We start from the raw sequence: 13,029 nt of genomic DNA on the forward strand, positions 1-13,029 counted from the left end.
GTGTGTGTGTGTGTGTGTGTGTGTGTGTGTATGTGTGTGTGTGTGTGTGTGTGTTTGTGTGTGTGTGTGTGTGGTGTATGTATATATATATATATTACACCCCTCAGCTACATCACATCCACACACAATATACATGCAATCACACTCTATTCTGGATTTACTACTAATGCTGGTCATATATCATGTCACAGGGCCTGAGCAAAGTAATAATTCATATTTACTATAGTTCCTCCTTTGGCTTGAACTGCACAGTTCACCTTGGTGTTTGATGTGAGGCAGGAATAAAAGCAAGGACACACTGTAATGAGCCTTCCTCCACATCTTGTGTAAATTCAGTCTCTCTTATGCCTGGTTTCCTTAAAAATAAATCACTTCTCCATTCATTTTTCTTGAGTTGTGTACATTTAAAAAACTGGATGATCCTGAATGCGATCCAATGCTGGGCTTGTATTTAGTTTTTTGTATTTTATCTTTTATTCTTGGAGGTTGATTTATCATTATTTCTGTTAAGATTTTATAACTACAAACAGCAACAATACATTTTTCATTGCCATTGTTCAATTTTTTTATAAAGGCAGTCAGAGTTCAGTGTGACTAGGTGATTTACTCATTGCTTTTACGCCACAGATGAATAGAAAACATGTAAAAACCTTTAATTTAACAGTAATTGTTTTACCATAACCATACCATGATTGTCTTGGTTTTATGTTTGTTACTTATTCAGGTAACTCAGATTCCCACTTGGGCGGCACTGTTGTGCAACAGGTAATGTCGCTGTCACACAGTACAGGGTACTGAACCTGTGGGTTCCTCCACTCTATGTGACTGTCTGTGAGGAGTTCGGTGTGTTCTCCCCATGTCCGCATAGGTTTCCTCCCACAGTCCAATAAACCCGCATTGGTAGGTAGATTGGCTACTATAAAGTGTCCATAGGTATGAATTTGTGAGTGTGTGTCACCCTGTGAAGGATTCCAGACTCACAGCAACCATGAATTGGATAAGGAGTTACAGACGATGATGGAATAACATCAGCTACATATTGTGTACAGCTTTATTTAAAAAAATAAAAGATAGAAATCTATATTCCATCACATACCCTTTAAAACATGCCTCTCCTTTCCAGCCCAGTGAATATTGTAGCTCCACTGTATTGGATCGTCCTGTTTGCAATCCATTAAGTCTAGCTGCATTCATTATTTTAGCCATTAACTAAAACAGCCACCATATGCTTTTGTGTGACCTGATTGGACAAAGCAGTACTCCTTGTTTCTAGAATCAATTTATTGATTCACGCCCCATTGGGTAAACCTGTTATTGAATCGGGTCTGTGTGTTATGGGGGCTTTCCTTCGTCACGTACAGCCATGTGTGGGCAGACAGGTCATCCAGTTTAAACAGGAACCCACGACACATGCCATTATCTTCTATTGGTTTTCCTTATTTTGCTGAGCTGGGCAGTTTTCTGCTGGCTGCGGAGAGCTCAGTACTGTCCCACTCTGTGGACCTTGTGGACTGCCATGCACTAGAGAGCAGTAGAGGAAATTGTACCATAAAGAGATCATGACTGCGATTCCACAATGCAGTATTTACACGGTGGAAATAGGCTTTTGAGAAGAGTAGTAATAAAAGTAGCCTGTTATATTACACACTGAAGTGTAAGTGTGAAATGACAGACCACCAATTCTGTGAAAATGTGAAGGAGCTGAGGCATAATCGCTTATTAATGAAATCTATGAATAAAGCAAAAGTGCAGTCCGGACATGTTTATTCCTCTTGTGTGACACAATGAGCAGACTGTGAAAGAGCCCCAAATCATACCAGATTGTATTTCCAGAGATTTTTCTGCTGAAGTTCATCTAATATGTTTTAAGCAGTCATTCCCAGCATCTTTTTTTCACCTAAGAATTACTGCTGGGCAGTAAGATAATATTTACTCTGTTACAGTGATATATGTTGACAAAAACTTTCTGGAGCCTTTGGAATGCTGCAATGATATTGTTACACAGACAAGATTAGTGCAACATTTAGTCGTTTTCTCTATAACTTCGGCTGCTGCTACAGCCTACTCGCAGTAACTCCTTTTCAGTTTACCACAACCATGAAAGCCTTTACATATGATCTTACATTCAACTAGGGGTCGGCGATATGGCCCTAAAATAATATCATGATATTTCAGGGTATTTTGGCAATAACGATATTTTTGGCGATATGAAAAAAACTAAAAATAATTTTATTAATTTCAAGAATATATGACTGCATCAAAATAGATGTTATATTAATGTTAATTATATTAAATGAATATTATATTTCTTATTCAAATTATATTTAATTACATTTTATTTTAATACAACTCTAACAAATTCAAATATTCACAAGAAACATTTGCTTATTTTGTAAACAACAGTAACTTACTAAGATTCTGACATTGTATAAAACATATTTATAATATTGATGTTTTATTTACAAACCACCTCCACACGACTGAAGTCAGTCCTATTTGGGAGCCAATTTTTACGTCTAAATGACGTAATTAATATGTGCCATATTATGTGTAACTGCAATGATGCTGCACGGTGGCTTAGTGGCTTAGTGGCTTAGCACGTTTGCCTCTCAGTGCTGGGATCTCGGGTTCAAGTCCCATCTGGGTGGGGTTTCCATGTTCTCCTCGTGTCTGCGTGGGTTTCCTCCGGGGTCTCCGGTTTCCTCCCACAGTCCAAAAACATGGAGGGTAGGTGAATTGGCCTCTCTAATAAAATATCTTGGTGTATGAGTGAATGAGTGTGTATGTGAATGAATGTCTGTTTGTATGAGTGAATGTGTGTGCCCAGATATGGATTGGCACTCTGTCCTGGGTGAAACCCTAGTGCCCGATGCAGTCCTCCAGGTGGACGGTCGTACCTGGTTGAGAGTACGCTGTGCGCATTTGGCTGCCGCTTCTTGCCAGTGTGTGTGTGGATTGAGTGTTCTGAGCAGTGTGGATTGTAAAAGCGTCCTTGGGTATGTAGAAAAGCGCAATGTAAGTGTAAAGATAGATAGATGTGTAAACAAGTCAGAAAATCATGATAATCACAATTTTTTAGCATTAAATTTTGCACATGACACGATACGGCACAGCCCTACATTCAACATGTGTGAAGGTGTTCAAAGTCATTGTAAACTGAAAACTGTATGTTTTGCTGGATATTTTCTATATTAACTGGATATTGGCTAGTACGAACAACACCCTTGAAGGCTGAAACTGGGAGGCAATGTACTTTTGGGCAGGAATTTAGTGTGGCTTAGGAATGTGCATGAAGCCGAGCCTCCAGTTGGAAATGTGATAAAATGGGACTGGATAGACAGGACGGAGGTGAGAGCACCTTTGTCCATCGCGTGAGTTTGGAGGGTATATATAGGGCTGAGGGTTCAGGTGTTGTCCAACTCTCATAATTTTGCTATATTATTAAAATATAAAGGCCACAGTTATTTTCCACCTTTGTTAACATTCTCAGTTATATGTATTTTGCAGAATTCAGAGTATGAACAGACTAAAAACAAACCAAACCAAAATAAAATTCATGTATTTAGGTTTCTGTAAGTGATTTAGTGGGCAGTGTAACATTGGTTTATTTGAGATTGGGCAGTGCCTGTTGTCATTTGGGAGCTACTAAGTATCAACAGCTTGGAAGCTACTATTGACCTGTTACATGAAAGTGGTTTATTTCAGAAAAATGCATAAAATATATGTAAACATGTAAACAGTGTCATGTTGAGCATGTCCTCAGTTTGATCTATGTATGCCTCTCTCTAGAGCAGCTCGAGCATTTGGAGAATACCTGTCCCACACACACCCTGAGAACCGCAACGGATCAGGTTAGAACACAAATATTTTTCCTGTTTTTTCTTTTTATTTCCTTCTTTGCAAGAATATCGAACATCCATGAATGCACTTATGTATAGCAGGAGTTAACAGGAATTAAATACTCCTGTTGGGTTTTAATCGGAGCTGTAACTCCAAAACATTTAAATGACCTTCACAACCAAAGCCATTTTACCATCCAGTCTCATGCCTTCTTCAATTTCTCTTTCATTAGAGAAGAGCTTTATTGGCTCCTTAAAGCATGAACAACTGTTGCCAAGATGGTACTCATCTCTGAAGATGATTTACTCAGTTTCTTTCTCTCTCTCTCTTTCTCTCTCTCTCTCTCTCTCTCTCTCTCTCTCTCTCTCTCTCCTGTAGATCACCTGCTGTCTGACACCTTCATTGGCCAAGACGCAGAGTCTCCAGACATCAGCCGATTACACAACAATAACCACCTGCATCCATACTCAAGAACAGCTTCAGGAGCCAAGCCTAGCCAAGAGCAGCTTCAGCCGGGCACTCTTCCTAGTCCGGCACATTGTAGTTCCAAGCGTCGGCTCTCCACCGAGCGTAACCTTTCCTCTGAGGACCAGCCGCAGCAGCACCAGCCTCCCCAGCAGCAGCAGCCTCGGTGTGCAGAGGGTTCAGTAAAACCGCGGGTCTACACCATCACCAAAGAGGGTGGCATGCTGGCCACAAGGGGGAGTGAGGAGAGCCTGGAACTTGAGGTCCTGAAGGGGGCCATGGAGCAGCCCAGACCCATGGGCTCAACACAGGCAAGTGAATTCAAGAAATTAAAGTGGCAGCTTTCAATTACGCTGCATTGAATATTCATATAAAAATATGTTAATATGTGTGTGTGAGTGGGTGGCACAGCAGGTAGTGTCACTGTCACACAGCTCCAGGGATCTAGAGGTGGGTGTTAAAGTCCCACTCTGGGTGACTTTCTGTGAGGAGTTTGGTATGTTCCCCCCGTGTCTGCGTGGGTTTCCTCCAGGTGTTCTGGTTTCTACCCACGGTCCATAAACAGAGATGGCAGGTGGATTGGTGACTCAAAAGTGTCTGTTGGTGTGAGTGAATGTGTGAGTGTGTGTGTTGCCCTGTGAAGGATTGGCACCCCTCTCCAGGGCATGTTCCTGCCTTGCGCCCAGTGATTCCAGGTAGGCTCTGGACCCACCACGCCCCTGAACTGGATAAGCGGTTATAGGCAATGAATGAATTAATGAGTCTGTGTGTGTGTATGTGTGATAAAATGATAATCAATTTTATTTGTTTTTACTACAATAATTTACTCTTCACTCTAACATAGCAAACTAAGACAAAACCAAGGTCTTTGTGTAAAATAATTTTTAAACTGCTGGAGAGCAACTTAACACAGACCTATCACTTAACTAACCTCTTAACCATAAATCCACATAATATCATTCATATCATTCATTCATTCATTCATTATCTGTAACCCCTTATGTAGTTCAGTGTTTACCGGAGCCTACCCGGAATCACTGGGCACAAGGCAGGAATACACACTGGAGGGAGCACCAGTCCTTCACAGGGCAACACACACACACACACATATTCACTCATACCTACAGACACTGTTGAGTCGCCAGTCCACCTACCAACATGTGTTTTTGGACCGTGGGAGGACAGGGAGCACCCGGAGGAAACCCACGCGGACACAGGGAGAACACACCAAACTCCTCACAGTCACCCGGAGCAGGACTTGAACCCCCAAACTGTGTGACTGCGACACTACCTGCTGCGCCACCGTGCTGCCCTTGTGCTATATCAATTATAGCTTAAAATGTTACAATTTAAATTCTACACGAGGTTAACATCAACATGTTAAAACAAATCATTTTTATTATTGAACAATAAATAGCAGTATCTGAATACCCTTCCAGGCCCGTGGAAGCCATCACCGGGGAAGTCATAATCGTGGAAACCATAGCCATGGCCACAACCATTATGGGCAGGCCCCACCCCACTCACAGCCCCTGCAGAGCTCGGGCAGTGCCCACAATATCCGGGACTGGGGTTCTAGAAGGAGTGGCTCCAGGGAGGAGTACTGCACTCCAGACTGTACAGCCTGTGTCCGACCGCCCTGCCGCAGTCAGCGGTCACTAGACCTGGAGACATCCCCCCGAGACGGAGGCAAACATCGCAAAAAACTGGAGAGGATGTATAGTGAGGACCGGGTGTGTGCAGAGGAACGAGGTGAGAGGAGGGAGACACAGGTGAAAGACAAACAAGGGCTTTGTGCATTTTCTCATTTTTTGTCAGTAGGCACGTGGTTGACTTACTTGTATAGCAGTTTTCCATGTGTTTACCTATCCATGGTCAAACTCATTGACAGAACTTTTTCATCAAAAACAACCATATCTCACCAGTGAATGCATGTTTGCAGTTGCACATTTTGATTGGCCCCTTTAAATACTGGCAAAATCTTAATTTCACCTAATAAGAAATTAGAGCTTAAAGTTTTTTTCTTAAACAAAAGTGTGTCCCTCTCTGCGTCTGTGTCCTAAGTAATCCCCATATCTATTTTTCTTTCTACATTATTGAACACATCAGCTACTCTACACTAGCTTATTTTTTTCTAATCGATTGACAAACACGAATGATTCAAAATGTTTTCAAATGCAAATTTGAGGATGTTTTACTTTTTTCCTTCCGTGTTACAACTTTGGGGCAATGGTGTTTTTTGGCACTGAGAGATCCTATGTGTGTCCTTTTTTTGAATTTCAGAGGAGCAGGCCAACAACTGGTTCCCCAAAGAGAATATGTTCAGCTTCCAGACTGCAACCACCACAATGCAAGCGTGAGTATATCATCACACTACCAAAATAAACCCTGCTGTCCTGCCAGCTCTCACTTCAGCCCTACAGGACTAGGCTTGGCTCAGGAACCCAGAGTCACTCTCAGAGTTGTGGGAGGACAGACTTTTTTTTCTCTTTCTCTGGCTTATAGTATAGTTGGGTTATTCTTGGCCCGCTCTGGCTTTCTGTATGCCTGACTGCTTAATTATCACCTGCCCACTAGATGACTTAATGACAGACCCCACAAGCTGAGCCCCCTGCTAAGCCACTGTCTTCCTTTCTACTTCTGACACTCCACTCTCATCCCCTTCTCTCTCTCTCTCTCTCTCTCTGTCTCTCTCTATCATCTGTTCCTTCCGCCTGACATAAACATTTGTTCCTTCTTTCTTCTGAAGTGCTGAAAACATAGTTCATGCTGTCCTTTTTCAGCCCTTAGTTGTATCACTTAATATGCCATTGTTTGTTGTGTACAGAACACTCCACAGTCAGAAGTCAGAACACACTTTAATGTTTCTGTAATCCTTTGATCAGACAGCTTTTGATTAAATGCCAGATTAGATTTTTCTTGTTAATATTGAGCGAGGATATTTGTATTACTTTATTTCCAAAATGAAAAATCTGTGTTCTAAAATGCCCTAAAACAAGCTGCATTCAACCGACATACATGGAGCTTCTTCTGCTTCTTCACTGGGAATCTGCTTCACAGTTTTCCACAAAAAGAGTTCACAATAGTTATATTCTTTGTAATAGTACACACGGTTATTGAGTAATTTGATTGTTTCTTGTGGCATGTTTTTTTTATTCATTCCTTTTACCCAAATATGTAGATAATTGAAATACAAAATGCTCTCAAGAGTAGGTGAAGTCAGGGAGGTAACGTGATTTTGGAGGATATACCCAGGGCTGAGGGAAGGAGTTTGGGCCTGATCCAACTCTTAACATTTATTACACTCTCAGAAAAACAGTTACTGTGGTGGTACTTTTTGCTCTCACTGTGTTGGTACACATTCAGTACCTTTAGAGAACATTATTGTACCTATTCAGGACCTTCAGGACTTTTATTTTTATTTTTTTTATATATTTATACACATAGTTCTATAATGAAATATTACAAATATTCAATTCTCCTTCTGGAAAAGAGAATGTAATGTACCTTTAGGGAAAACACAACTGCACTTTTCACATAACGTATGCTATTATATAATGTTCTATGATTTAATGAAGAATGAGGGAGGATTTAACACCCTGTGCACTTGACTGGCTTTAAATCAGAGAATCTCCTAAAGCAGTCCACTGTTCTTTTTGTTTTTATGTGATGAATGGTGATGGCCTGTCGTACCTGACTCTTTATTTTTCTCTCTTCTGCCTCATCCCTCTTTTCTGAACCTTTGGCTGAACAGAATATCGTGAGTAACTCTTTCTCCTTGACTGAGTGTTTGAGCAAGTTCTACCCCTTTGTCCCTCTGTGCCACTGTCCTGCTTCCTGCTACCTGCTGACCTTCCCCCTCCCCTCTGCCAAAAAGACCACAGAGTGTTTGAAGTTATGATGGAATATTATCTTAGGCACCATACCTGCTCTTTACTTTGAAGGAATGAAGGAATACAGCTGATAAATGACAGTGTAAATTGGAGATTTTATAAAGAAGAGTATGCCTTCTCATCATCACATGTCATCATAATGTTTAGTAATATAATGCGCAGAGCACCTTTATGTCACACTCACATTTGCATGGTTTTGTTTTAGAACGTCCATCCACATAATCATAGGCAAATACTAATCTGAGTTCCTTGTCTTGGTCGGTATTATATTTACAAGTACAATGTATTTGCAAATGTTTGTGTACGTTTGTACATGCACTGCTGATGTATGTGTTGCATATCATCCACAGAAACATGAAATGAAAACCCTTCACCATTTGTCCACAGACTTATAATCACCATGCTCAATGCCTAGCATTAAAAAACAGTTTAAAAAACCCAGCACTGGACTGTGGGGTGCTAGAACTGTGGTCTCTGAAGTGATGGAGCATCTTCCAGTACCTTTTAGATAAGCTGGCATAGTGTTGTTTATCCATAAATAATTACTCAGTAACTGGCTCCACTACTGTGGCTGAATGCAGTTTAGTTATTATTATTATTATTTATATATCTTTCTTTATGTGAAAATGTACTCACATTCAGTAAAGCTCACAATGTTCTAATATGGTACTGAAAACCTTCACAGAAGAGTAGAAGCCTTTGGCTGAGCAGATGTCTGCAGAGTTTCTGTCTAATATTGTAGTCCAATTTGGTCATAGAGTTTGCACATGTGTGTAGTTTATGAACTGTATTGGAGCAGTGGTTATTATTTGTTATTAGTCTTAGCCACTGCTTTTGTAGCACCAAAAACCTTTGATAAAACATCACATGGGACCTAATGGTGCTGCCAGCTCCAAATATTCAGGGTATATTTTAAATCTAGAAAGCGGTTGTATATTTAGTAGACGAATATGGTTTTTATACAGTGTGAAGATGACCCAAGTGAAGCTGCTGTGAATAACCCAGAAAAGTCAGTCACTTATATTTGCACTTGCTGTGCTCTGCCTGTCACCAGTCTGTCACTTTCTAAAACGCACAAGTTTTGGCTGAAACTTTTGGTCTAAAGTCTGTCTGTATTAACCCTCATACCCCTTACTTTCCTGCACTCTCTCTACTGCTTCTCCACTCTCTTTCTACCTCTCTCTCTCTCTCTCTCTCTCTCTCTCACTCACTTGCTCTGGAATTTTCTCATGCTCGCTTTCTGTTCTCCCCTTCTCTCTCTCTCTCTCTCTCACTCTCTTGCTCTCTCTCTCTCTCTCTCTCTCTCTCTCTCTCTCTCTCTCTCTCACACACACACATACACACACCACACAGGGCTGTCATTATCTTTATCTGTCGAGAGCAAAGATTTGGTTCTGACATTGACTGTCAATGATGATGGCTATATTTTCTGTCACCCTGTCAAAGCCAATCTTTCAGTGTGTGAGATATGATAGACAGTTTAAGCGCATACACACACACGTGCGTGCACACACACACACACACACACACACACACACACGCACACTGTGAAACTCTTCATCCTCTTTGAACAGAATCTCCCCGCTGGTGTTTTTGTCTCAGTTTTTCTGCTACAGACCTGGCTGTGTATATGTGTTTGTGTGTGTGTGTGTGTAAGAGAGAGAGAGAGAGAGAGAGAGAGAGAGAGAGAGAGCGAGAGAGAGAGAATGTTGACTTGTGGTTGATTAGGCACAGATTTAACAACACAGTCCCTTGATTTTTCCTTGACTAACCTTAAACCGCCCTCCATACACACCCACACACACACACACACACACACACACATATCCATTTGCATTAACAGTATGACCGGTCCTGGCAGGGCTTTCCGTGGAATTGCTGAGAGAAAGCGGAGGAAAAGAGAGCTGGAGGCCACCGCACTGATGGAGAGGTACTGTTCACTGCGTGTGCTGTGCTGTGTCCTCGTGCTGTGAACCCCCTCTTCCCAAAACCACACACGTACTAATGTTAGTACATGTTAATACTAATGCTGCCCACTTCCAGACATTGTTTTGTGAACTTTCCTACTTCTAGATTTCAATCCATCTTTAAGAAGAAAAGGAGAAATATTTGAACAGAATTCCAATGAAGTGCATTTAAATGGATCAATCAAATGTCCTCACTTTTACAGAAAATACTCCCGTGATCACGAAGTTCTTTGGCACTGACAAAGCTCTAAAAACTTACAATATTCGTGTATGCCCTCATTTAGATTTTTCCACTTTTTCCTCTCCTTAATTTCCCTGTAGGTAATATGATGCTGTGTTTACAATGGTGTCCTTAAATCACCTTCAGCTCCCCTTAGTATCCGTCCACACACACTATTCCCACTGTGTCTAACAGGCTTAGGAATGCCAAGTTTAGTCAGGAACGCTTCAGAAGAACATGTTGAGTACATCGACTCTTGCGGTTTGTCATAACCTACATCCTCAGAAATAGAACAGGAGCCTTTCCTCTGCCAGCATAACTTGGTGGCAGTTATTTCAATTGGAGTTCAGTCCTGGTGTTATTCTGTTGTAGCGTTTGGCTCCTAAGCCAAGCTCCATGCTGCTGAATAAAACCACTCCAGCTGGCTTGATTAGCGCCACTTCAATTTGAAAGTGGTTCTTTGTTTCTTCCGACAAGCCAGGAGGGAGCAGAAGAACTTATTCAGCTAATGTATGACAATCTGCATTCTGTGTGTGAACAAATGAAATTTGTTCAACCAGGCAATTTTTCCAAAATCTACAAGAGCAGTGTAATTGAGTCAGTGAGAGGAATGAGGGCGTGATTATTTTGGGACCTATGCAGATAATGAGCTGTTGTGTATTTCTTATCCCTAACGTGCAGTGCTATCATTGGTGCTACTTCATTGTTTGAGTTACATTCCACATACCCTCTATTACTTTACTGAATATTAACAGTAGTGTTTTAACGGATCACAAAAATAATGGTTCGGATCGGATCATAAGATTTGAGTTGAACGGTTTTGTTAATTTTTTACCCAAAAAAAAGAAAAGAGACAAATATAAAACTGTAATTTTAGTTTTCAAACACTCCAGCATTACAGTGAACATGCATCTAAACATCCCATAAACATTCATTCATTATCTGTAACTGCTTATCCAATTCAGGGTCGCAGTGGGTCCAGAGCCTACCTGGAATCACTGGGCGCAAGGCAGGAATACACCCCGGAGGGGGCGCCAGTCCCTCACAGGGCAACACAGACACACACACACCTACGGACACCCTTGAGTCACCAATCCACCTACCAACGTGTGTTTTTGGACTGTGGCAGGAAACCGGAGCACCCGGAGGAAACCCACGCAGACACAGGGAGAACACACCAACTCCTCACAGACAGTCACCCAGAGCGGGAATCGAACCCCCTCCAGGTCCCTGGAGCTGTGTGACTGCGACACTAACTGCTGCGCCACCGTGCCACCCCATCCCATAAACATACCCTCTATTACTTTACTGAATATTAACAGTAGTGTTTTAACGGATCACAAAAATAATGGTTCGGATTGGATCATAAGATTTGAGTTGAACGGAACGGAATCCCAAATATGAAAGGGGCGGAGTCATGTAAATATAGCAGATGCCCTAAGTCCCAACTGGAATCCAGCCTCTAAAGTCCATGACAGAAGCTACAGTGCTTTGTGTGACTGCTTTTTTTTGTACATTTTCATGCAGTCTGGTTTTGAAATGGTGGTTGAGGAGAGTGATTGCAGGCCTTATCCTTATGAGTCTCCCCTGACTCACACAGACAGAACTCTGCTCTCCACTGACACGCCACAAACGGCATATTCCAGAGAGATGTTGCTGCAGGGGTTACAATCAGTTAGGTTTTTATTGTTTTATCCACACGCACACGGATTACCTTGACACACAAATGCTCAGTCTGTATATTTTTTCACTGCCTTGAGATGTAGACATGTATTACTATAAAACCATAACGACAGCAGAAAAAACACAATGTTATGGTTTAACTTCAGGCTGAAGACTAGGCAAGCCCTTAGTTCCATGTATTCCTCTAAACGCAAATCTGGAGAAATATGTCAAGCCAAATCAAATGCATCAAATATAGTCCTTTAATGTTTTTTAAAGTTAAAAACATTCAAAATAATAGAAATGCAATTTGCTTTGTCCTACAAAATTTTATCATTGGACATGAATGTGTTTATTATACTAAAGAATAAAAATTAAATCATAATGGAGTCAAAACTACCTTATAAAAATCAGCTTTGTATCACATGCTAGCTGCACATTATAAATTGTAAACATTTCATCTGTTAGTTTTTATTACCATAGTTAATATTTAGATATAATAAATACACTGTATGGACAAATGTACGTATGGTTGAATTCATTCCCATGGGCAGCACAGTGGTGCAGCAGGTAGTGTCGCAGTCACACAGCTCCAGGGATGTGGAGGTTGTTGGTTCGGTTCCCGCTCCGGGTGACTGTCTGTGAGGAGTTGGCGTGTTCTCCCCGTGTCCGCGTGGGTTTCCTCCGGGTGCTCCGGTTTCCTCCCACAGTCCAAAAACACACGTAGATAGGTGGATTGGCCACTCAAAAGTGTCCGTAGGTGTGAGTGTGTGTGTTGCCCTGTGAAGGACTGGCGCCCCCTCCAGGGTGTATTGCCACCTTGTGCCCAATGATTCCAGGTAGGATCTGGACCCACTGCGACCCTGAACTGGATAAGCGGTTACAGATAATGAATGAATGAATGAATTCAGTCCCATTGCCAAAGGTGTGAAAAAACAAACAAACAAACAAAAACAGCAACAAGCATCTAACCATGCATCCT

General features: G+C 41.5%; 1 protein-coding gene across 2 annotated transcripts in view; it reads left to right on the top strand.

Moving 5' to 3' along the window:
- Nucleotides 1–13,029, top strand: part of LOC136677668 (NMDA receptor synaptonuclear signaling and neuronal migration factor-like) — a 135,962-nt gene that overhangs the window by 15,493 nt on the left and 107,440 nt on the right. For both annotated transcript variants that reach the window (XR_010796403.1, XM_066655262.1), the window contains exons 2-5: nucleotides 3,790–3,851; nucleotides 4,219–4,616; nucleotides 5,745–6,057; nucleotides 6,589–6,661. Coding sequence is in view for 1 of the 2 variants with exons in the window: in XM_066655262.1 (XP_066511359.1) it covers nucleotides 3,790–3,851; nucleotides 4,219–4,616; nucleotides 5,745–6,057; nucleotides 6,589–6,661 (846 nt within the window). In the remaining variant the exon portion in view is untranslated. The remainder of the gene's footprint in view (nucleotides 1–3,789; nucleotides 3,852–4,218; nucleotides 4,617–5,744; nucleotides 6,058–6,588; nucleotides 6,662–13,029) is intronic.

This window comes from Hoplias malabaricus, chromosome Y (genome assembly GCF_029633855.1).
Source record: "Hoplias malabaricus isolate fHopMal1 chromosome Y, fHopMal1.hap1, whole genome shotgun sequence".
In the NCBI taxonomy this organism is placed as follows: Eukaryota; Metazoa; Chordata; class Actinopteri; order Characiformes; family Erythrinidae; genus Hoplias; species Hoplias malabaricus.